Raw genomic sequence first — 25,702 nt, 5'->3', positions numbered from 1 at the left:
GCAAGGGACACTGGTGATCACAAGTTCGATTAGAGGTGTCATATCAGGAGCATACATTTGCTTGTGACTCTGTGGGCTGTTGTCTAGGGCATGTGCTTGCCCAGGGGGGCTAGTGTCAGTTGAAGGCCCCACAGGCCACTTGGCCAGCAAAATGGATGACAAGGCAGCAAAACCATGGAGTAACTTAGCCAAACTCTCAAAAATACCTTGTAGTTAGACTATAAGGAAAGGCAAGAGATTAAGCTACATTTTAGGATAGTGTTGTGAGGTGGGAGAGAGAGGCAGAGAGAAAACTGTGACCAAGGTAGGATACTCAGGGCATCAGGGACGCCAAAATGATCTGACTTAAAATGGAGAGATGGGGTTCATTTTATCATTATTCTTTAAACTGTGTATATATGTGTTTGTATCCTGCTTTGTATGTGTGATGTATTTTAAAATAAACAGATAAAGTTGACCCCTCCAAAAAAACAAGGACCCAGGGTCTGAAAGACATTGATTGGTAACTAAAAACAGCTGCCAAAATAAAGCCAATAAGACCTTAAGTGAAAACTTAAAACAGAAACCATAGAGCCAATACAGATGTCTCTCTCTTTCCCCCTACTACCTCCCCTCTCCCCTCTCCCCTCTCTCTTCACTCCCTCTTTATCTCTCTGCCTTCACTGGTAAAATTTTTGCTGACTGGAAAAAACTTTGTGGGAGTGAGGAACATTACAACTTACTTAGGAATTACATTTGAGAGAAAATACATCTCCTGTGCTCCCTATCCTGCTGGCCAGGGCAGGAGTGATTTAACACACTTTCTTTTCCAAAGTTGAAAGGTTAAAAATAATGTCTGCTCTCCTGAAGCTGTTGTTCTAACACAAGGTAGCCATCAAAGAGAAGCCTGTTTAATATCAGAATGTATTCAATCCGGCTGTTGTACCGTGCTGTGCAGGTAAGCACCTGGCCCTGCCCTCTGCCTGCCTTTCCCTGGGTTGATTTCCATCCTAGGGCTCTCCATTATGCTCTGTGCACCAGCTCAGTATTTCTTATTTTGCTTCACTCTTTACATGCCTCAAATAGCTCTTTTTTTTTCCCTTGAGCCCTAGCTTAGCCAAGTTCCCTATATTTGATTCCTTTGATCTTTCTGTTTAAATCATTCTCTTCCTCTAATTATTTTCTGTTCCACTTCTTTGAACCCCTTCCAGTTGCCTCCCTTTCTCAAGAAGCCAGGTGTTTAAGAATCTGGATGAGGTTCAGGCAGAATCAGGTAGACACAGCTGCTTGCCCCCAGGTCACTTGTTGCCTTGTCTTTAAGCAGCAAAGATGGTTTCCTAAAGGCACGTGACATTCCGGAGCAGTGAGCACTGCCCTATGTGTGGCAGGTGCTCAGTAAGTAATTACAGAATGGAGAAATTAACTGGGATCTCTTTTAAATGGGCTGCTCTATATTCTAACTTACACTTAATTTGCTTCCCCATTGTATCCTGGGCCTAGGTCTCTTTCTGCTTTTAGGTTTTTCTGTCTCATCTCATAGTTATTTCATAGCTTACTTCTTTGATGCTTTACACATTTGTAAATTAAATTTCTGTATGCTTCCTGCTCATATATTTAACTTCATTAGTTTAATTCATGTCATGAGATTTTGTTAATAACCTTGTTTACCAAATCCATGTTATTTATAAATTATTCTATTTTACTCCTTTCTTTAACTGATAATCATGTTCATATTTTCTTAGATTTCATTTCTGTTTAAATTAGAGTAGACTTTCCTTCTGTATTTGTTAATTTTCAGTGTTTTTCTAGTTAGCCACAGTACAAGATTCATCATATCCTATAATTCCAATATAAGTTTGGGTTGAGAAAAAAGACCATTGTCTTCAATGATATGATGTCTGAGATTTGCTTCAAAATAATCTAGTGGGTGGGGCACCTGGGTGGCTCAGTCGATTTAGCGTATAACTCCTGATCTGAGCTCAGGTCTTGATCTCAGTGTCATGAGTTCAAGCCTTGCGCTGGGCATGAGGCCTACTGAAAAAAAAAAAAAAAATCTAGTGGGTGTGGGGGAGTAGGACAGTTATAGGTGAAATAAGATTGCCAAGAGTTGATAGTCGCCAGAGCTGGGTGATAGGTACATGAGGGTTTATTATACTATTCAATTATGTAAATGTTTGAAGTGTTTACATAATAAAAATGTATTTAAAAAGAACAAACGAATATAGATATAAAGATATAGAATTGATCCTATGAATTACCTGAGGACTCCAGCTGTCCTTGTCGTTGTTATTTGTTGGTTTAGCCATCCCTCTGCCTTCATTGCAAAGTTTAGCACTTGCTTCTCCTCTTCTTTTCTTTCCAAACTCTCAGTCTCACCTGGGAGGTTTCATGGTGCTTGTGTGTGGCTTGTCCAGTGCCTCCCATCAGCAATGCTAATCATCTATACTTCCACTCTTACTCAGCAGCCCACTCTTCCTTGATTATACTTCAAATCATTTCTACAATGATGCAGATCTCCATATGCTGACCCCCCAGAACTCTGGCTAAGGCTTTCAGGTTATGTTTTGTTACAGAATGTACTTTTCATCAGTCTAAATATAAAACACTTATATAATCCAGCCATCTCTGTTTTACAAGCCTTCAGGTCCCTATTAGTTTCAAGTTCAGGTTCAAACTCGATATCCTTCACATCCAGCTCTAGCTTTCCTGCCATGTCTTGCCTCTTTCTCTAATATCCTCTGATACTTATTGTCTTTTCAAGTTATTTGTGGGTAACAGACCATGCTTTCTTACATTTCCAAACTTTTGACCATACTATTCCCTGAGATTGGAATGTCTTTTCATCAGTTGGCCCTGGGAGGACTTCTGCAACTTTTGTTTGTACCTCAAAACTCAATTCAAGCATCACTCCTTTGAGAAGCCTTTCCTGAGCTGTCCACATTGAGTTAAATGCTCCCTCCAATATCTTTTTTCATTTTATTTATTTTCTTAAAATAAACTTTAAAAAATCTTTTTTTGAGAGAGAGAGAGAGCACACATGCATATGAGTGGGGGAGAAGGAGGAGAAGGAGGAGGAGGAGGAGAGAGAGAGAGAGAGAGAGAGAGAGAATGAATCCCAAGCAGGCTCCACGCTCATAGTATGTAGCCCAACTCAGGGCTCTATCTCATGAACTGTGAGATCATGACCTGAGCAAAAAATCAAGAGTCGGTTGCTTAACCAACTGAGCCACCCAGGCACCCCCAACATCTTTTTCATAGCACTCTTGACCATGCCCACCCAAATAGTTTGAAACCCAACTGAAATCATGGATATTCTTTGTTTCCTTTCTGGAATGTAAGCTCTTTGACCTCTTTCAACTCTTTCTGTCCAGAGTCCAACCCAGTGCCTGGCACACAGTAGGTATTGGAATGAATGAGTAACTGAATGAACAGAGGAACACATAGATGAATGCTGTTATCTTCTTAAGGTAGCACCTCCCTACCCAACAGCCTTCTCTACGGGTCTGGGTCAATGCTCTTGGTCCTGGGCAGCCTTTCCAGTCTTTGCCTCCTAACTGCCCTTCTTAACCCACCTGTCCCATCTGGTTCTAGCTGTAACCCAATAGTCCCTGTTTCTGCTGAGTCCTTTCTATTTGGTGCTGCCTCTAGATGAGTGTTTCCCAGAGTGTGGTACACAATAATTTTTAGGTGATACTCAGATAAGTGTCTTTTGATAATCTTGTGTTTATATTCATAAATATTGGAGGAAGGGGAATTGAACACATAAAACTTGTGATTTCACAGAGAATATTGATTAGGACGAAACAAATATGGATAGTGCCATGGTAATCAACCTTACCTGGACCTCATAAACCAGAGGCAAGGTGCTCAGATATAATCATCAATTGTTTCAAGCCCTCAACAACTGAGCCCTTGGCCATGCCCGTTAGAAGTATAGACAGCCAGGAATAACATCAATAAGGAAGGATTCCCAAACACTGAATTCCACAGGCATCTCTGTTTTAATTCAGTGATATGTTGAAATGTCACTTCCTGATGTTGCAGAGTATGTATAGGTACACTTAACTATGTTATATTTTACAGAAAAAATAATTAAATATTTGTTGAGCTGTCCAATGATATCCTCATGCAAGTTCAGATTTTTAATGTGGGTTGATATAGAAACTGACAGATTTGTCCCATCAGTGCGAAACCTTATCTTTGTCTGAAACCATCAGTTAGGGTATCTAGCTATTTGGATCAAAAAGTGCCATTCCTCTCAAAAAGAAACTTATTTGCAGCCATACATTTTATATGTCATTTTGATGTATTTTATTTTTTTGTTCGACATTTTTAGTTTTCATTTTTACAAGTTTAATAACATTGTTCTTATAGAATTTACCATACTCATCAAATCTAATATACCATTGATATGTAAAACACATCATTATTTTACGTGCTGCTGAGAACAACAGAGAGGTTGCTAATTATAATTGCAAGCTGCCATGGATTCTAAGACACATTCCAATTTCAGAGGGGTTAAAATTATTTTTTAAAGTGTGCTTAAAGTTGATAAAATGCAGATGTATATTTCACTTCTATTTTACCAAATAATACTTATATTTCATTAATCATAATGATATAAAGTTTCTTTTTTTAAATTTTTTTAGAGAGAAAAAGGGAGGGAGAACATGTATAAGGTGGGGAGAGGGGCAGAGGAGGAGAGAGGGAGGGATGGAGGGAGGAAGAGAGAGAGAGAGAGAGAGAGAGAGAATCTTAAGCAGGCTCCACACTCAGTGCAGAGCCTGATGCAGAGCTCAGTCCCATAATCCCCATGGGATTATGACCCAAGCTGAAATCAAGAGTCAGATGCTCAACCAACTGAGCCACCCAGGCACCTTCAAAGTTTCTTTTTTGAGTGACTTTAAAAATGAGTTGGCTAAAGAAAAATCATATGTAAATAGGAGTTAGACATGGAATGTAGCATGGGAAAATCCTGGAGGTGATAGCCATGCAATTGTGACTTGGCCTAGCCACGTATAGGGGCCCAGATACTGCCTGTTGGCCCCACCTGCCAGCTCAGGCCAACCCACTGCCCTCCAGCCCTGCACCCAGCTCCTACCTGAGGGAGACTCTGTCTCTGTCTCCTCCACCACGCATGAGGGAGGAGATTGGGCAATCATGCCTATGCTCAGGTTGAAAAATGTGGCTATAACTCACTGAAGTCATTTTATGAGAGTGAAAAGAAATTCCTAAAATCAGACTCCTTATATTCAAGTAACCTAGACTCGCCTCTATTTAAATAAGAGCATACTGACAGGTTTCTGTTTTGTTTTGTTTTGTTTTGTTTTTAACCAATTCTCCACAAAGTAAGGAGAAAAGAACATGTTAGCCTCTCTTGCTGGGTAATTTATTTACTAATAATGGCTAACTAAACATGACCCGTTTCAGTGATTATTAAACCGAAGAATGGTCTGCTTTGTTTTTCATAATAAATTTACCAGTTATAATTATGAATAAGTTGACGAAAATTGCATTTCATTGACAAAATACAGAAGTGGCTAATTTCCTACTCCCACAACGGAGGTGGAGAGAGAATCATTTTAGATGGAGTCGGGAAAAACTGCCAAGTTTCCACTGGGAAAATGTTGTGTTTCTGCGCACTATCTCCCTATCTGTGGATACGTGTCCATCACGCTTCCAGCTCCCACCCTGCACAAGGTCTAGTCCTCAAACTGCTTGGCACTATGTGAATATTTCCCTAAGAGCCACCCAAAACCCTTGGATTTACTTGGTGCTTATCCTTGAAGGTTAGTTTGAATCATTAACCAGAATGCAATGGAGCAGGAGGTCACAAGTCATATAGGCTCCACTGCTTGCACAAAGCCGGTTTTTGCAAACCTAATTTTGAAGGTTTTAATGTAGGTGTAATTGAGAAGATAAATTGAACACATATGCATATCCTAATAAAGGTATTCTTTGGAGTCAGCAAATAGTCACATCATACTAAGCATCAATGATCCTATTATAGTATAATAAAAGGGAAAGGTCTTATAATAGAAGATTATTTATGGGCTATTAGTTATTAGTGTAATTTTAAAAATATAAGTAGTAACAATTAGCAGAATTGATAGTATTGGAGATGCAGCTGTTTCCACTCACTGGTACTAATGATATTAACAATAATTCTAATAGCAATGTCATTTGAAAGCTAAACCTTTTCCAAGTTCTTTATCCTTATGGGTGTTTTTATCAGATCACTGCTGCATAATTTTATAAAAACGATTTCCTAATATTCATAAAAGTTCCTGACATCATACACTAAAATTTGAAATTTATTCATAGATTAGAATAAAGTTGTAATTGTGGCCCAGTACCCTTTCTCCAAGCAGAAATAGTGGTCAGAAAGTCAAATATATTTAAGAAGTAGACTCGCTAAGACTTGGTGTCTTAGGTCAAGTTCCCTAGAAGCAAAGCCTTAGAGAGGGACTTGGATGCAGGTGGTTTACTGAGAGATAAACCTATAAGGAAGGGAGAGAGGCAGGATAGGGACGTGGGAAGTGCCAGGCACAATGTGGATCAGATGGTATGCCTGGCTCGATGCGGGTGGATGGGTAAATTGGACCACACAGGATAGCCGTGAGCCCTTATAGCCAATACTCACAGCAGTTTGGGGGTTGATGTGGTGGCCAGGAACAGGGACCTGCTCTGAGCACTAACAGCACTAAGTATACTTGGTGATGGAGAGGGAGGGGAATGGGGATTGGGGAGAGGGGAACAAGGACGGCTCCCAGATTTGTGACATGAACAAGTGAATTGATTCTTGTATATAACAACAACACTCCCCTCATAATACCAAAAATCCAAGATTGCAGAAGAAATAGGAAAAGATTCTCATTGTACAAATAAATAAATTTTCCTTTAGCTTTTACTTTCTAGATGAAAAATGCCAACTTTTTGGCATATTTGCATAGCATTTTCTACTAGGGATATGTAAACTTTTTTAAAAAAGTGGTTTTTTTTAGAACTTTTCCATTTACTCTGCTTTGTGTTGAAAATGAACCCAAGCTTTGTGTTCAAAAATGAACCCAGTTTGGGTTGTTAGAGTTATTAGTACTCTAATAATTGAAGATTCAGTCCTGATATTACAATATTATGGTAACTTTTAATGAAAAAGTATTATGCATTGCTCTTATGCATTCACCCTTTAGTCCAGAGGTCAGTAATCTATGGCTTGTGAGCCAAATCCAGCCTGCAACCTGTTCTTGTATGACCTGAGAGCTAAGAATTTTTACATTTTTAAAGGGTTGCTTTAAAAAGAATTTAGCAGACTATATGACACACAAAGCCAAAAGTATTTACTATTTTAAGCCCTTTTACAGAAAAGTTTGCTGACCCCTGCTTCAGTCCATTATGACCTCAAACTTTCTTTCAGAAGTGTGCTGACCAATCCGTATTTTGAGATAAAATCTGACATTCAAAAACTTCAAACTAGCAAGTGATTTATGGAACCAGAAAATGATTTGTTTTATAAAAGGATTCATCGCAGAATTTATACAAATAAATTCTAGTTCATCTGAACAGTTGTTTTTAATGGAATTCTTCAACAAATTCAGAAGCATTTGTTTTAAGTCAAATAAATCTGCATAATTTCTCTTTGTTTCATAACAATATTACTACCCATTTTGTGATTATTGTAAAGAAACTGAAAATACAAATAGATACAAAGGTAAAAAGTCACCTGCAATATTACCATCCATCTTTAGCCACTGTTAACATGTGGTACATCTTTTCCTAGGCATATAAACATTTAATTTTTGTAAAATGTGGATAACGTATGTATAATAGTATATCCTCTTTTAGTCATTTAATATTATGATTTTCAAAAGCATCGTATTTGACTGCATTTATTCCACAGAATGAATATGTCACAATTTATTTAAATATCTTACCATTTTTTGACATTTAGGTTGAAACTAATTTTTCACTCTTGTAAATGCCACAATGAGCATCTTTATGCATAAATATAGATCCTCATTTCTGTGTCCTTAGGCTAGATTTTTAAAAGAGTAACTATTGTCTCCTCCCCCCAGTTTGTTCCTTGTCTCTTACAAATTCATTTTTCTTCTAGATCTATCAACCCTGGAGTTCCTCGGGGTTAGAAATGTGACCTACCTCTTCCTACTCTCTCTGTCGGCAGACATGTCACCTATACCCAAGCTTTCAAATACAATCTCCCATATTTACATCTCTAGCCCCAGATCTCTCTGCTAAGCTCCAGACACACATATCCAGATACCTACTTGGCATGTTCACTTGTAGGTCTTCTACCATCTCAAATAGAAAATGTCCAAAAATGATTCAATATCTTCCCTTCTTTTGCTTGCTACCAAACCCCCTCCTTGTTGCCCATTTCAGTGAAGAGATACCACCTTTCCACTAAATTGCTTATGATACAAAGCTGGAAACCATCAGTGACGTCTCTCTCTATTCTGTCACCAGGTCTTGTTAATTCTCCCATCTAAATATATCTTTAATATTTCTATTTCTCTCCATCTCCCCACCCTCACCTAAACCACATTTATCTCCTCCCTGGACTCCTATATTTGCTTCCTAATTGGTCTCTCTGCATCCACTCTTGTCCTTCTCGGTCCTTCTATCCTCTGGTAGTTCTCTACCGAGGAGAACATTTCTAAAAATGTCAATCTACCCTTACAATCCTTAAGCGGTTGTTAGGATAAAGATCTTAATGGCAACCCCTTCTCTTGCCACTCTCCCCCTTACTCTCTTGTTCCAACCTAGTGGTTTTCTTTCAGCTACTCACGTAAGCCAGGCTTCTATCAGCCTCAAACCCTTTGTTTAAGGTGTTTCTTCTGCCTTTAACACCCTCCCTCTTCTTCAGCTGACCAACCCTTTTTCTGATGCAACCTCCAATACACACACTACCTACGTGCTTTCTCAGCATCGTATGAGTCTACTCTGGGTACTTATGACAAATTGTAATCTAAATTGTTGGGTATCTTTTTTCTGCTGTAATGTCTGTTTCTCTACTAGAGTGAACTTTCATTTTGGGCAAATGGTGTCTGTCTCTTTCACCACAGTATCTCTCAGGGCCACCCATGTAGTAAGTGCTCCATAAATACTTGTTGCAGGTCATGGGGTATAAACTTTGCAAAGACATTTAAAACATTTTATCAAGGGTGCGTGGGTGGCTCAGTTGATTAAGTGTCCGACTTCAGCTCAGGTCATGATCTCACCATTCATGAATTCGAAGTCAGACGCTCAACTGACTGAGCCATCCAGGCACCCCCGATCACACTCATTCGGACATTGTATATTGTTTTAAATAATTTAAAAATATTTTATAGGCAATATGTAACCTCATTATTATTGAAATTGCATCTTTTTGATTACTAGTGAAGTTGAACAGTTTTCACATTCCCCCATGCCTTGAGTGATCATTTGATTTATCATGTAAACTGGGACGCTTTTGAGAGTGAAGAAAGGTGCTGTTCATAATTATGCCAGGACAAGATGCCAGGATAAAAGCAGGACCGTCCTATACAAGCCAAGATGGATAGTTTCCCTAACTCTTTCATTTTCATGTAGTCTTAGAACTCTGGGCACCTAAGCTGAGAGCAGAGGTCCAAGTGATGATCCAGGGGTAAACTGAAGATAAAAATGCTTTTCGTTCTTCATTTTCATATGGATGCCGTGTGCTGTGCTGTCCAGTAGCTCAGTGACTTGCTCCAGAACTCCCTGTCACCAATGCTGCCTACTTCGCTCATTTACCTCACCTGCCTAACCTTTGAAGACTTCCAACAATTTCATACCACTCTCCTTTCATGATAAGACCATTGGCCCAAAGAACTGCAGGAACTGTCTTGCCCATAAATGCAGAGCTACTCAGAGGCAGAGCCAAGGCTTTTGGAAGAGTTCCCTCCTGTTCCACCAAGCTGCCTCCTCCTTCACGTTCAGATACATTCCTCCTGCTTGGATTGCACTGACAATGCCAGTAGTTATTTTCTGATTTGATAACACTTCCAAAGTTATATAGAGAAGTGACCAGAACAGAGTTTTCACTTCTTAGTGCATCCTGTGAGGATGTTCCTCTTTGACAGCATAACACATCAAAGCACAAGGCACACAATTTCTGGGGCAATTCATCTTGTACTGGGGTCATGTGCACGTGGTTTCAGTGCCTATGACTTGTAACGCTTCCCTGAGCTAATGCAATGAGTCTACAAACTTTCGTAGCTTTTCCTAAATGTCCTCTTATGTAATATATGCCCTTCAGTGAAGCTCAAAAAATAAATTCAGAGTTGCTTACAGATTTGCATTTTCAAGAATTGCTAGGAACTTAAGGAAGGTAGAATATGATGACAAAGAATTTCTGGAAAAAGAAAGATGAGGAGTGTTTAAATAAGTTGAATTTTTGTCAATGCCATCTGATCTGAGGTATGACTTTATTAGGAAAAGAACAGCAGCCTTCCTCTTCCAATCTCCTCAACAGAAAACAAATTTCCTTCTAATGAGATTCCCAATAGAGCCTCTGATTACTGTTGTGCAAATTGTGCACTGCACAATCCTAGGGGGTGCCATTTACCCCACCACCTAGGCAAAGGTGCCAAACGGTCCCTCTTGGCAGGCACCTGTGGTGCAGATCACAATCCTCCTGGCACCAGACAGGGTACAATCTGTGCGACCATATGTTGAGGTCCTGACTGACACTCTCTGTGTGACTTTTCCTTGATAAAGAAAGACACTATCAGTGTCAGTTAGAGTTGCCTTATTCACCAACACCTGTAGACTTTTTAGAGTAATCTTCATTTCATACATTCACCTAGTTTTTGTAAGCACTTTGGTATATGTCAACCCAAGTGTCCTGGTTTCAGGTTTAGGAAATAGGTCATTGGAGCTATCTTTTAAGGGCTGAGGTTGTCTAAATTTTGCCATTTCATTTTTATTGAGGAAAATGCAGGAAATAAGTGCAATCTCATGGTTTTCTAGAGAACCTAAACATTTAAGATGTTAATGTTTTTTAAAGGGATGTTTTTCATTAAAATTTAGCTATGTAGGGGTTCCTGGGTGGCTCGGTCGGTTAAGCATCTGAACCTTGGTTTCTGCTCAGGTCATGATCTCACGGTTTATGAGTACCAGCCCCACCGCAGGCTCTGCGCTGACAGTGGGGAGCCTGCTAGGGATACTCTCTTACTCCCTCTCTCTCTGCATCTTCCCTGCTCATGTTGTCTCTCTCTCTCTCTCAAAATAAATAAATAAACTTAAAAAATATATAGCTCTGTAAATGAAAGAAAGAAAAAAAATTAGGTGTATATACGATCCATCTCCAAAATATCTGTACATATAGACTAAAAGTTAAAAATCAACCATTGGCTCTCCAGAAATAAAGGAGAAATGCCACGCATTCAACCTGCCCAACGGAGAGAGACCTTGGTTTTAAATTAATAGAGAAACCAACTTTGTATCTCCCAACAGAGAAGGTGATGAAACCATTCAGAGACAGTTTTATACCATATTTCCCATAGTGTCTAGGATGAAATCCAAAGGGTCTTTAAGCTGGAAGAAGCCTTTTAGTTCATTCACTTACTCATAATTCTATTTGCGTAACATCATGACCATGCAGTCTAGCCCCCTTCGTGAGGAAACTGAGGTCACAAAGTTGGTTAGAGACAGGGCTGGAAACTAAGCCCAGATGTTCTATATCCAGGACACTTGGCCCCACAGTGCTGCTACATATTACCATGTAGTTAAATTCAGGTGATGAAATAGGAGAGCATCTGTATACTGCATGTGACTTGCATGTAATTCATGCAATAAAGATGAAATACAAACCTCTTTGCCAGCCATTTCTTTATTACTCTAAATGCCACAACTTAGAGAAAGAAGGTTCAGCATTAGGGGCAATAATTTCAGAATTAGTTTGGGACTTTTGCAAATAAACCTTTTTCCCAGCTATCTATACTCCTTACAATTTAAATATTTCAGTCACGCCTTTTCTCAAATGTTGCCTTTACAGATTAACATCCTATAAATAGCACTGACCTCCTAGGAACATGCTGTCATCCCTACCCTTGGAGTATTATTCCAGTTTTCCGTTCATGACAAAAAGGAAAATCCCAATCTCATGGTGGCTACCTTCTGAAAGGATTTGCTTTGCGGGGAAATTAAAAGCATGTAGTTCATACAATTGGAAATTTCATTTTCCAGGGTGTCTGTACTCTTCTTTTACACAATTAAGTCTCCCAACGTGCCGAATAGCGCTGAACTTGTTGACAGTTGAGGAGGTGGAGCACATGTGTGCATCAGGGAACAGCTGCTCTTGCCAGCTGCCTTCTCCTCTGCATAGACAGAAATACTGCCCAAGGAGCCCCTGCAGGGCAGGAGACTCAGAACTCCTTTGAACTTGCTGCAAGGAGCCCTTTCTGACATTTTGCTCTGTGAATTTATCCATATGCATGCAGACCAAAGGGTAGTGAGCCTTTCACTGAGTGACTAGCAGCCAAGATTTTGGAGCCAAGCTACCTGGGTCCAAATCTTGGCTATGCCACCTAGTTTTCCAGCTCTTTGACATTAGGTCGTGTTACTTAATCTAACTATTTTCAGCAATCTCACCTGTACATGGGGTTACTAGTGTCTTCATAGAGTTTTTGAGAATTAAATGTTATTATTAATAATCCCAGCATCCAATATATATTTTTAATGTTTTTATTTTTGAGTGAGAGAGCACAAGCAGGGGAGGTGTGGGGGGGTGGGGGGGCCAGAGGATCCGAAGTGGACTCTGCACTGACAGCAGAGAGCCCCATGCGGGGTTAGAACTCCAGAACCATGAGATCATGACCTAAGCTGAAGTTGGACTCATAACCGCTTAACCGTCTGAGCCACCCCAGTGCCCCTGCAGCAACAAATATTGATGAAGCTTCTATTCCATTCCAGTTATCATGAACAAAACAGAGAAATAGCTCCTCCCTTAGAGTATTTACTCCCTTAGAGTATTTACTCCTCTAGAGTATGTTTTCCCAGTAGGAGCACTGATCCATTTAAGGGTTATAAAGTCAATGGTGAAGTGTGAGCAAATTTTCTTCTAAATGAATTAGGATAGGATTTACAAATAAGGGTTTTATGAAACTTTTAAATATTTTTATACGTATGTGTGGCCTGGGTCTTGGCAGAAAATGGTTTTCTTGAGTCTAGTAGAGAAGACATGCAATTAAACAGCAACGTAGATGCAGCATTTATGATGAGTGCAATAAATATCTCTGGAGCATGGGAAAGTTACCTGCTTCCTTTTAGGCGGGCGGTACAGAGAATCAGGAGCCTTCCCGGAGGAAGTGACATTTAAGCCTAGACATAAAGGATAAGTAGAAATTTGCCAAAAGAAATGGGGGGAGGTTGGGCAGGAAGCAGTTCCTTTAAGGGCATTGAGGAGCCAAGGGGACTTTAAAGGAGCTGGGAGAGACCTGCATTGCAGAAAGGCACTCTGGCTGCATGCAGAGAATGGGCATAGGTAGTAGGGAGACTGTTTAGTAATTTCAGGACAGTGGTCCAGACTGGGGTGATTGATGGGGGAAGTTGCTGGTTTGCGATGACACCCACTTGACTCACATCTCTGATGTCTAATTTACAAAGGTTGCAGGGGACAAAATCTAAGTCTGTAAGCCACAAGCTCCTAACCTGAGGACAGGGTCCTATAAACAGGAAGACAGGACCTTTCAATCACTTTCCAAATCATCTCTCCATCCTGCTGGACATATCTGTAGACTGTCGCCGGCCTAGGAATTGGCAGGGCTTTCTGTTCCAAAATGGGACAGTTCTTGGCAGGAGATGGAAGGCTGGAAACAGAATGGAAACTGGGCTAGCCAGGCACCTTGCATGAAGAGAAAAGAAAAAACGAAACCTGGTACTTTCCCATCTGATCCAGAATATCTGGTCAGAAAATTATTTAAAAGGACAGATAATTCAGAGATATTTGGCTTTGAAATGCCATGCGTTTTTGGCAGTGGATTTACCTTGCCAAATGTTTTTCTAAGGCCTTATTTTGCATTCCCTGAACACAGACCATCTGGGCAGCAGGGGAGATGAGTAGGAGCCCAGGAGGGAATCTGGGTAGGGGGCTGAGGAGGTCCTAATGTTTAAAAATTGGGACTGAGACCACAACTTTTTATCACTCTAGTTGATGAACACTTATCTGTCTACCTGTGTTCTGCCCCAGAGCAGTGAGCTTTTCCTGACCTAACCCTTGCCAATTCACATGGTGATTTGAAAAGCAGCTATCTAGTTCCCAGCACCCGGTGTTTCCTACCCACATCTCTGAACACTTTTAGGGCCACATCCATCCTACAGGGCAGGGGGTGGGGGACGGGCAGCCAGCTGACCCAGGGCTTCACAGCAACCTCAAAATCAAACCATATTTGGAGCACAAGGCAGGCTGTTTACAGATGTTACCATAAAAGACATTTGAAATTATAATCAGTCCTGTTTTACAGAAGAGCTGTAAAGGGGCCAGACCAGAGGCCCCTTTCCCTGTATTCATTAAGATTGCTGCTTCCAGGCAAGTTAAAAGATTAGTTTATCTTCCCTGGCTCAGGCCTACCTAGGACTGGAAAGAGTCACACTTCACTGAAATCACTTAAACAAAGGGTCTCTGCACCAAGTCCCAATTAGGACCTAGAAGAAAAGTCAGGATGGCAGCCACTCCCTACTAAAGAATTCCAAGCATTCCCCTGGTCCTCCCTCTGGAGGGTGCAAAGCCAGGGTAGTGGCCTGGTCCAAGCTAGAATTCACTGGGAATAATTAGTAACAGCCCAAATCTGGAAGCTCAGAGAAACTGGTTTTCCCCCAATCCATTGTAAAATTAAGTGCTAGGGTTGTTTCGTTTTTTTTTCTTTTTGAATTTTTTCAGATTTACTGAGGTATAATTGACACATAAAATGGTTAAATATTTAAAATGCATGCTATGGTTATTTGACACAAGCATACAGTGTGTAAGGATCCCCTAGTTAACACATCCGTCACCTCACATGTGTGTTTGTGAACATTTAAGAGGGCATTTCCTTGTTTCCCAGTTCTTACAAGTCAGCACTGGTTGGTTCACAGGAAATTTCTAACCCTGAAAAGGTGCTCTATGACCCATCTATGCTTTCCAAGTGATGGTATCTTCATTCCAAGGAAACTTGTCCCTAATGAGATGAGCTGCCAAATTCAGGGAACCAGTGTGCATTCCGAAAAACCCAGCATAGGTTTCTTTGACTCGGTTTCCAGAAAAATTTAAGGACGCAGAGTCAGTTTAAGTGCCAGGAGCAGGTCACCTGATATCCACGTCTTCCCTTCCTTTAATGTCACCTTGATTGGAGGCGGCCAAAAGGGACTTTAGAGGTTCGCCTAAACCTTTAGAACAGATTCTTCACCAACGTTCCAGGTATCAGTCCCATCTTCCACTTAGCTCTCCGTTCCCCAGACACACACCTCTCTGAGGTCATCCTCAGCGTGCGGCCGGTAGCGGGAAGGAAGCGTGAGCTAAAGCAACAGGTTCCGCCCACAGCCTGAACTTGGAAGGGGCGCGGGCAAGGCGACTGGAGCAGGGCGGTGGAGGGAGAGGAAGTGGCCGAGGAAGGTGGAAGGGAAATGATGGTGCATGACCACCCAGCACACGTCACTTCGGGCTCCCACAAGGGCTAGTGTCTGTGCGCGTGTGGGAGGAGGGAGGTCCTTCACCGGATCACTTGGGAACTTCCGCGTGGGTTAGCATGCGCCGCGACCGCGCTTTGGGGTACCGGGAGGCTAAGGCAGAATAAAGAGCCCCGAAAAGAGGGCTTGAAACGCGCCCAGAAAATCTTTGTGTGTGTCTGTGGGTTAACACCCGCCACCCTCCCCAGGGTGCCGCCCCTGTTAATTGGCCAGGTCTGCATCCCTAACGCCCCGAGCCCCTTTCCCTCGGCCTTTTCCCGACCTCTCTGAACCCAAGCCCGCCCGCCTCCCGCCTGAGACTGCAGCCGCAAAAACCGGGAGAACGGACTGCGCCGCGCCCGGCAGCCTCTGGGCATGCTCGGTGGCGGGACCGGCTCCGCCGCCGGGAGGGCGCGTCCTCCCTCCCCCAGGGCGGCGGCGGCGGTGGCGGCGCCTGCAGCTACCGCCGCCGCGCCCGGCCCCGCACACCTTTTGGGGTGGGGAGAGCCACCCTCTCCTGCGAAAGCTGAGAGCGCCCCCCCCCCACCCCGAGCCTTCCGGCGGGCCGAGGAGGGGCGGGTCAGGGAGGCGCGGAGGCGGGAGTGAGACCTCCGAGCTGCCTGCGGTTCCTTAGAAAGTAAAGCTCAGCTGGCGAACCAAGCCGGCTCCCAGCCGCCGGCGGGGGCGGGGCGAGGCGGGGCCGAGTGGGGGGTGGTCTCGGCGCCCGGAACGAGGTGCGAATTCAGTAGCCGCCCACCTTCTTCTCGGTCCCGCCCCCAGGGAATTATAATTCTCTGGGAAAGTGTCTGGTTCTCGGAGAATCCTTGGGGCGGGGTGCAGGGGTGCTCCCGGCGTAAAATGGTTACAACAAAGTCCATGCGCGCCCCGGGGCCCCTCTTATGGAAAGTGTGAGCGCTGGTGGCTGGGCACCCCCTTTGCTAATCTGAGGGTTAGTTACTGGGAGGAAGTATGGTTGGGGTGGGGGGGCGGTGGGCGAAGGGAAGCCTCAAGCTGGTGCCGGCTCCGTCCCCAGGCCTCCTTCGGGGGTGCACCTCCGACCAGGCAGACGCGGGGCACTGGGCCGGGGTGCTTGCGGCGGGTGGCGGGGGGCCGGAGCAGGCTCGGCCCGGCAGCTCACTCTCTGCCTCCTCCCCCCTAGGATTACCGAGAGGATGGGATGGATCTAGGCAGTGACGCCGGCGGCAGCAGCAGCAGCAGCAGCCGCACCAGTTCGCAGTCCAACTCCACCAAAGTGACCCCTTGCTCCGAGTGCAAATCCTCGTCGTCGCCGGGGGGCAGTCTGGACTTGGTGTCTGCCCTGGAGGACTATGAGGAGCCCTTCCCGGTCTACCAGAAGAAGGTGATTGATGAGTGGGCGCCGGAGGAGGACGGGGAGGAGGAGGAAGAGGAGGACGAGCGCGACGAGCGGGGGTACCGGGATGGCCGCTGTCCGGCCCGGGAGCCGGGGGACGTGAGCGCCAGGACCCGCAGCGGCGGCGGCGGGGGCAAGGGCGCCACCACTGCCATGCCGCCCCCCGTGCCCAACGGCAACCTCCACCCGAACGACCCCCAGGACCTCAGGCACAATGGCAACGTGGTGGTGTTGGCCGGCCGGCCCAGCGGTTCTCGCGGCCCCCGCCGGGCAGTCCAGAAGCCCCAGCCCGCGCGGGGCCGACGCGGCGGCCGGGGTCCGGCAACTGGGGTCCTCTGCCTTCAGCCCACGGACGGCGGGACGTGTGTCCCGGAGGAGCCCCCGGTGCCCCCTATGGACTGGGAGGCACTGGAGAAGCATCTGGCTGGACTGCAGTTCCGGGAGCAGGAGGTGCGGAACCAGGGACAAACCAGGACCAACTCCACCTCCGTAAGTTGGCCGGGGGTGCGTGCCCACGCGCGCACACACGCGTACACACCGCGCGCACAGCCCGCACGCGTCCGCCTGGCTCTCCCACCCGCCTGCGGCCCCATTCATCCTTCCGCGAGGGTGGGGGCCGGGCTTGAGAGCCTGCCTTCTGCTACCCTGGGGTACGGTTGCTCAGTCTGTGAGCTGTCTGGGTTTGCAGGATGGGCGGAGAGGAGGGAGGGGCAGCCAGAGGGCAGCGGAAAGTCGAGTTAGTGGAACCGGCGACTCATGTTAATGGAATTACTTATGGAGACGAGATTGTGAGTCACTTGCCTGAAAATAAATCCGGGGAAATTTTGGCACCGAAGCCAGTGCCCTGCGGGTGATATTTCAAGTGGTAATAGTTGTGGCTTTGTCGACCGTGGTGGGTCTCCCTTCGTTACCACTAACGTTTCGCCCATGTATAGTCTGTCCCTGTGCACACGCTCACATTCGCCTGCCCACACCTCCGGTATGGCAGCAGGGTTTGTTCCGTCTCGCGTTTAAGCAGATGCTCCTGAATTTGAATGGGTGACCGCCCTGCCCTGAGACTTTGTTCCTTTCTGAAACCCGACCTGTTGTTGACTTGGGGAATGGGGGGCATTGACCTGCTAGGGTGAGAGAGTGGTTTTTGCCCCTGTCGCCTCAGCCTCTCTGGTGAAGCCCTCCTTGTTTTGAGAAGGAGCCACTTGCAGTTCCTTACCGGAGGCCACACTGCCTCAGTTCAGGAAATCCATAGAGGGAGGGGTGCTGAAGTGGAACAGAGACAGGGAGAGAAGGAGGGCTGCATCTATAATAAGAAGCTCTGGCAGGTTTGCACTTGTCTCAACATCTTTTTTGCCCCTGAGAGGAGAGCAAATCAATGACTTAAAAGCGTCAGGAATGTAGCTCCGCTATTTATCATTGTTTTGAGATAAAGCAACAGTTGTAATTTGAAATCGTTAATGATGTCCCTAAATGGGGCTGAAGGGCACACGGTTTCAATAAGCCGCTTTCTGTGTGTGGCAGCTGTATGGCAGTGTGGGAAAATGCTGGCTTGCAGGTGTAATTTTTCTGCTCCAGGGCCCTGGGGCTACTGGAAATTGGGTGCATGCACTTCTGACTTCAGGGGTGAGGACACTAACCACGTTTCACAGAGAAATTGGCATGGTTTCTATCAGAGAGAGCCCTTGGCTGACAGAGCCCACTGGTTAGTGTCCCTTGAGAAACTACCTATTAAATTAACACACTCATTTTAATCCCAGCTGTTTACCATGGCCACTAGCAGACGTGGAATCTTTCCATTACAGCCAATTCTATGTATTATACCTTGCAATGGAAAACATCCTTTTCCCACTTAGTGTCTGAGAAAAATACCTGATTAAGCTCCTTGGACTTAAACAATGACTTGAAGATAAACACATTTCATTTACTATTGCATGATATTAATACATTCCAGGAGAATATAATAATTTATGTACGTGCAAAGTTAGGATTTGATGATGACAACAAACCCCATTATTTAATATTTTTTGTTTAATAACTATTAAACAAAATGTTATTGAGCACCTGTGTACTATGTGCTAAATGCAAGGTCTGATTCTCTGTGCTACAGTTACACATCTGTCCATGTGAGACTTGAATTATGGTGAGGGGAGGTAGGGTACAGACTGACTCCCCTCTAAGAACTTAAAATTTAATAAATTACTTAACAACATCCCTTCCCCCAACACACACACACACACACACACACACACACACACATACACACACACACACACACACACACACACACACAGCCTATTACTATGAAGACTGTGAATCTTTCCTTCTTGGGCAATCTTTGAAACCAAAGGTGTCTCCTCACCTGTTGAACAATTTGCATTATTTGGGTTCCCTTCCCTCCACCCCAGCCCCCCTGAAAATGTCCCTTCTGGGCATTTCCTCCACAAGCTATGCAGAAAAACCTGAAACCCATTTCTTTAAAGCAAGTATGTGCACAGAAAAAAAGGGGGAGGGGAGAGCCTTTGAGGTTGTTTAATCAATTTTACCATTTTTTGGTTTGTTAATAACAAAATTAATAGCCAGTGTCGGTTTAGAATAGTGTTTTTCATACTGTAAGTTACCCATGAAATCACCTTAACATTTAAAAAAAGAAATGAAATAAAACAGTAAACTTGGTTTTAAAAACTTTTGCTTTGGTTTTATGTAAACACTGGGTCATGATGTAAAATATATTTCTTACTATGGGTCATTGTCATAAAATTCAAAAAACACTGATTTAAATGCTGTTTACTCCTGCCTGGGATAAGTGGGAAAATTTATAACTATGAGGACAGAAACTTGAGAATAACAAAGGAGTCATGTAGAGGAGAAAGCCTATCTGGAATAAGTTGTTCAAATCAAACATTTTGCTCCTCTTTAAAATTTTTTTTTAAGTTTATTTATTTATTTGAGAGAGGAGGGAGAGAGAATCTCAAGCAGGCTCCACACCCCCAGCACACTGCCTGATGTGGGGCTTGAACTAACGAACCATGAGATCATGACCTGAGCCAAAACCAAGAGTCAGACGCTTAACCGACCGAGCCACCCAGGTGCCCCTTTTTGCTCCTCTTTAAAAAGCTCTATATAAATACATGTAAATGGAATTAATACAGACTACTTGGAGGAAGGATATAAAATGAAAAAGAGGAGTAGGTTCTCCTTTACCTATGAAGAGGACCAAATGAGCTCTTCCCACCTGAGGACTTTGCCCATGGGGTTGCCTCTCCTGGGAATCAAGTGGCTTATTCTTTCCCATCATTCCAGACTACTCAGCCCTCACATCCCTGACCACCCTCCCTCCCCCGCCCCCCAAAGTAAAGTAAGGCACTCTACCCAGGCACTCCTTGTGTTTTCTTAGTGCTTATCACTACCTGACATCTTGTTGGGTTCCCCTTCATTTTTGGTCTCTTGAGAATCAAGTTGTAGTGTACAGGTCTTGCCTCTCTTTTAATCATTGTAGCCTCGTGCTTGTGATACTGCCCGGGATGCAGTAGGTTCTCAAATACTGAATGAATGAATGAATGAATGAATGGTTTATTAGACCCACACACCCAGACCTAAACCAACCCCCTCATTTTACAGTTTCAAAAATTGAGGCTCATTGAAGTAAGTGATTTGCCTAAGGGCCCACTAAGTAATCTATGAAAGGTTTTCTTCTATCAGACTGTGTTTTTTCTCATTTTAATGCTAAAATCAATTTGAAGTAAAAGGGAAGGAAAGAGGCTTCCACCTCCGTAGGTTTCTTAAATGACAAGTCCCCTCTTATGCTTCCCTAGTAGGTATTAAGGACAGAAATAAATTAGGAAATAACCAACATACCATTATTTATGAGTCTCTTCTCACAAACATGGTTTAGTTTTGATTTGTTTTGATGGAATAATGGCTGCAGCAAAACACTCAAAAGGAAGAACTAAGATCTCAAAAATGTGTTGACCATCAGCCTTTCCTAATCTACTGAAAATTTAGAGGCAAATTTAAAAGCCCTAGAGGCAAATTTAAACCCTAAAGCTGACCTTTCCTTCCTGTAGGATTTAAGCAGTTTATCTCTAGCTTGGTGTCAGCCAAAGAGCATGGGCTTGGATGGTGCCAAGAACTGTCTTTGGGGTCAGAGCTCTGAGGTGCCAGAGGGAGTCCCCCCAAGGAAACGATTGGTGACCTTACCTCCTGCTATCCTGCTAGACAAACTTGCATTGCCTCAGGTGGCCCAGCCTCTTCCTAGATGGCCCAACCCCCAACCTTGATGTTGGAGCCTTGAGGGCAGCAAGGTTTCTTTACTCCACCATCTTGTCTTATCCCCAGTAGCTCCCATGGGGAGGGGAGCTGTTCAACCCAACAACCAGAACTACCCCCAGAAGTGCCTCCTCCAGTTCACCAGCCCCTGCTCATCTGGCTTCTACCTGTTTCTCACAGTCCTGCCTTGGGCTTACATCACCTCAGGTGTGTGGCCCCCCATCTAGGGCCACACACAGTAAAGAAGTAAAGAAAGATACTGGGGATTGGTGCTTTTGATGTCAGATTTAGAACCAGCTGTGGCAAGTTTAAGGGAGTCCTGCCCCCTTATATTAGTGTTCACCCTAAATTCTCATTTCCCTGCCTACTATGACTGCTGAACTGGCTTGGGCAATCAATCCTAGAGAAACATGGTTTCCCTCTTTTCAGTGCAGACCCAAGCAGTCAGCTTTCTCTTTCCTCCTGCTTCTCCTGGATCTTTCTTTGTAGCCCTGTCACTCTTCTTGGGGTGGGAGTGCCCATTGCCTCAATGTACTCCTCTTCCTAAACGGAGTATAATTATACCTCTTTTTCTCAATGGTCTTTCTGTGAGGTTTTCTCTCCTCAGGGTCTGAGGTCCTCCAAGTTTAGCCTATTCTGCCTAGAAACTTATCCTCTTTGTTCTCCCTCTTGTCCCATTTTTTTGATTCTTAAAAAAAAAAACAAAAAACTGTTGAGGTAGAATTGACATACAACCAACTGCACATATTTGAAATGTATAATCTGATGAGTTCATGTGACATGTGTCCACCTGTGAAACTATCATCAAAATCAAGATAATGAAACATATCTCTTACCCCAAAAAGTATCCTCCTGCCCTTTTGTAATACTCCCATCCTGTCCTTTGGCAATCACTGGTCTTATTTCTAGCACTGCAGGTTAGTTTGCATTTTCTAAGATGAATGTAAGTAAAATCATATACTATGTACTCAGTTTTTGTCTGCCTTCTTTCACTCAGCATGTAATATTTTATGATTCATCCGTATTATTATATATATCAAGAGCTCACTACTTTCTGTTGCTAGGTAGTGTTTCATTTTATGGATATACCCTGTTTCCCTGTTGATGGACATTTGAGTTGTTTCTAATTTCCTTGTTATTGTTGTTGTTGATGTTGTTGTTGAATTTTGAGAGAACCTGTGTGTGAATGGGGGAGGAAAGGAGGAAGAGAAAAAAAATCTTAAGCAAGCTTCACGCTCAGCACAGAGCCCAACTCAGCACTTAATCTCATGACTCTAGGATCATGACCTGAGCAGAAGAGTAGACCACTCAACTGACAAAACCACCCAGGCTCCCCGTTTCTAGTTTCTGTCTATTACTAATGAAAGTGCAGTGAACATTCATTCATAGGAACATATTCTTTCATTTCTGTTGGGTAAATACCTAGGAGTAGAATGATTGGATCATACAGTAAGCAACTTTAGAAGTTGCCTGTTTTCCAAAGAAGCTGCTTCTGTCACCATGATTATTTATGCACTCACTATAACCTTGGTTGCTCTGTTCCATCTATGTCCTTGGAGACTTATAAAACCTCTCTCTTCAGGTGACTGGGGGGATTGCTTCCATCTCTTTTACAACAATGAGAGAGTAGGAGGATCACATCTTACACCCAACCAGAATCATTACACCTATTGTTCCAAAACCCATTTTTAAATTAAAGAGTTCTACTTGTAGACCCAACATGTTTTAATTATGGTTTTATTATTTTTAGTGCCTGTGACAGGTACATTTTCTCATTTAATGAGAAGATAAGAATAATTTTAATCGACATGTTAATTGAAAGTAAATTCTCCTGATGAAGTTTTTTCCAAAGTACTTGAAAATAATGTCTTTTTATTTGTACCATTAACTAGTAGCAAACTTTAAATTACATACGTTTCTTCCAGAATGGTAGTAATTACAGGTTGTTTTCAATGTATTATTCTGTAAGAATTATAGCTCAGGTACTCCATCTCTATCAATGACACCACTGAAAGAGCTTGAATGGCTGAGTGGTTTGTTTCTGTAGTTACTTGGGCTATGTTTAGATTATGTGAATTCCCATTTTTATGGACTGAATCAAGAGGTCTTTATTACTCCTACAAATTATTGCAAAGTTTGTAAGTTTGTAAAGTTTGTAAGTGATTTGGCAGTGCAGGGCATAGCAGTGAAAATATTCTGTGTGGTATGCAGCTATCTCTTATTCCTTGTTAGTTACAGAGCAGTACATCACATTGGTAAACCTTTTTGATTTTTTTAATCATAACCAGAAATTACCAGGGCCGATCGTATTCTATGCTTCAACCTTTTACCTTGAAATGTTTAGTGCCATCATTGCCTGTTTTTCTAATTTATGTTGATATTTGTTTAAGAGCTGTAAAAGCTGCTCTATCCATTAGCATGTATTCAAGATTTTAAAGAAATATATGGTTGGATTAAAAAAAAAACATAGGTTGCAGGGGCACCAGGGTGGCTCAGTCGGTTGAGTGTCTGACTCTTGATTTTGGCTCAGGTCATGATCTCATGGTTTATGGATTCGAGCCCTGCAGCGGGCTGTGTGATGAGCTTGGAGCCTGCTTGGGATTCTTTCTCTCTCGCCCTCTTTCTCTCAGCCCCTCATGCGTGTATGCTCTCTCTGACTCTTTCAAAATAAATAAACTTAAAAAAAAATTAGGTTGCAGGTAAACTACAAGTTCTGGGGCTGTGTGGGTACTTAAACTACCATCACATGGTTCATCCTGTAATGGAACAGCCTTTGAAAGTGTTGTAGGTGGACTAAAGGAAACCTTTGCCTACCAACTAGTTTGCATGTAGTGGTGCATTAAAACACCCTAAGGAAAATTTCCAGGATAGTGCGTATCTGTAAAACAGATGTAGACATTCTCATCACACATTCACTGAGCTCTTTGATCACCCTTACCACTGACATCCTGTCACCTTCCTCCATCCATGTCTGGCTCTGCCATGCCTTCAAGTCCAGATCCTGTGCCTGCCATTCCTTATTACTTCACTCAGGAAAGCCCAGTGTGAGCCCTTGGCTTTGGAGCAGGTCCACATGCTGCTGTCCACCGACCTGCCCAGCACTTGCTTCTCCAAGGTCCACTCTGATGCAGGGCCTCACCTCTTTGGGAAACTGCAGCTGATCATCTCAGCCCTGAGCAACCACTCTTCTGAACTTTTTATTCCACTTATATACCACTTTTTCATACTTAGCTTTTTAAAAAAGACTTTCCAGTCTTAAGTGTTTTCATATTCATTATCACATTCCATCCTCATGACACCTGAAATTTGAACAAAGCAGTAATGATTCCTGTTTTAGAGATGATAATACTGAGGCTCAGCAAGGTTCAGGGATTTGCCTGAAGTCTCAGGCCTTATAAAACTTAGACCGACCTGTCAATTTCTGACTCTGATTCCAGGCTCTTTCAGTGACATTGTCTTATGGTCAATTATCTTTTTGTGGGTATGTCTCTTATCTACCCAAGTGCTAATAATAATAACTCCAGGTCCTTTCTTAAAAGCTTATCTAAACTCTATGACATTTGGATTTAAAAACAGAAATTTTTTACTCCTAGGCCTTTCCCCCTGAACACATGAATGGTCTTGTCTTCTTACTTTTGAAATTCAGTCCCAAGAACTTTAACAAAAAAGGCTTTTGTAAATTCTTGTCTTAGCAGCTTTATGCTCCTTGAGCTGTTAGGTGGGACAGATGATACTTTATGCTGTCAGTGACTGGGAGATTATTTTGCATACAATTTTAGTAGAAATTCAAGTGTCAATCATGAAATTGAACATTTTTAATAGAAAAGTAATAGGATTTTAAAGATAGAAAGGATCCTAGAGGTCTTCTCATCAAACCCTCATCATTTTTAAAGGCAGAAACAGGTCTATGGAGATTAAACATCTTCAGCCAACTTCATGCAACATCCTCAGCTCAGGCCTGACCGAGTCTGGAAGTAGATTCTACTTTTTAGCGCTTGATCAAAAGTTTTTATTTTACTGTTTGTTTCTCTTTTTCTTTTTTTAAACCAACATTTTCAGGCGATCATAAAATTGCTTCCTTCTATGCAGACTTCGGTTCATCACTGTGTGTATCTCTACCAACAAAACAGTGCTTTTCCTGGGTTGACAGTATTTTGCATTACTGCTCCTTTTTCTGTCTGTCCAGCCTCCTTTCCACCACTGGGCAGCACAGTCCTTCCCTCTCTTTGGGCCAGTGGATGACTGGCACTTGAGAACTTTGCAAGGAGCCACCTGAGTTCTAGGAGGCAGAGAAGGGAGCAACTAGGGTTCAGGCTCACCCTTCTGTAGGTCACTTCTTTGTACAAAGTGCTTCCATTGACTGTCAGACCATGAGGCAGAGCCCGGGTTCAAAAAGATAGGAGAGAGAAGATCTCTATGCAGCTCACC

The 25,702-nt window shown here is 43.2% G+C and overlaps 2 protein-coding genes across 2 annotated transcripts in view; both read left to right on the top strand.

Annotated features, from left to right (window-relative positions):
• IQCJ (IQ motif containing J) overlaps positions 1-16,933 on the top strand; it is an 841,043-nt gene extending 824,110 nt beyond the window's left edge. Inside the window, exon 6 of the mRNA XM_053221266.1 lies at positions 16,802-16,933. Within this exon, the coding sequence (XP_053077241.1) occupies positions 16,802-16,829 (28 nt within the window). The 3' untranslated portion in view covers positions 16,830-16,933. The remainder of the gene's footprint in view (positions 1-16,801) is intronic.
• SCHIP1 (schwannomin interacting protein 1) overlaps positions 16,406-25,702 on the top strand; it is a 122,014-nt gene continuing 112,717 nt past the window's right edge. Inside the window, exons 1-2 of the mRNA XM_027061529.2 lie at positions 16,406-16,550; positions 16,802-17,503. Of these exons, the coding sequence (XP_026917330.1) occupies positions 16,542-16,550; positions 16,802-17,503 (711 nt within the window). The 5' untranslated portion in view covers positions 16,406-16,541. The remainder of the gene's footprint in view (positions 16,551-16,801; positions 17,504-25,702) is intronic.

This window comes from Acinonyx jubatus, chromosome C2, assembly GCF_027475565.1.
Source record: "Acinonyx jubatus isolate Ajub_Pintada_27869175 chromosome C2, VMU_Ajub_asm_v1.0, whole genome shotgun sequence".
In the NCBI taxonomy this organism is placed as follows: domain Eukaryota; kingdom Metazoa; phylum Chordata; class Mammalia; order Carnivora; family Felidae; genus Acinonyx; species Acinonyx jubatus.
The sequence above is the reverse complement of the archived record's forward strand: the minus strand, read 5'-3'. Positions and strand labels throughout refer to the sequence as shown.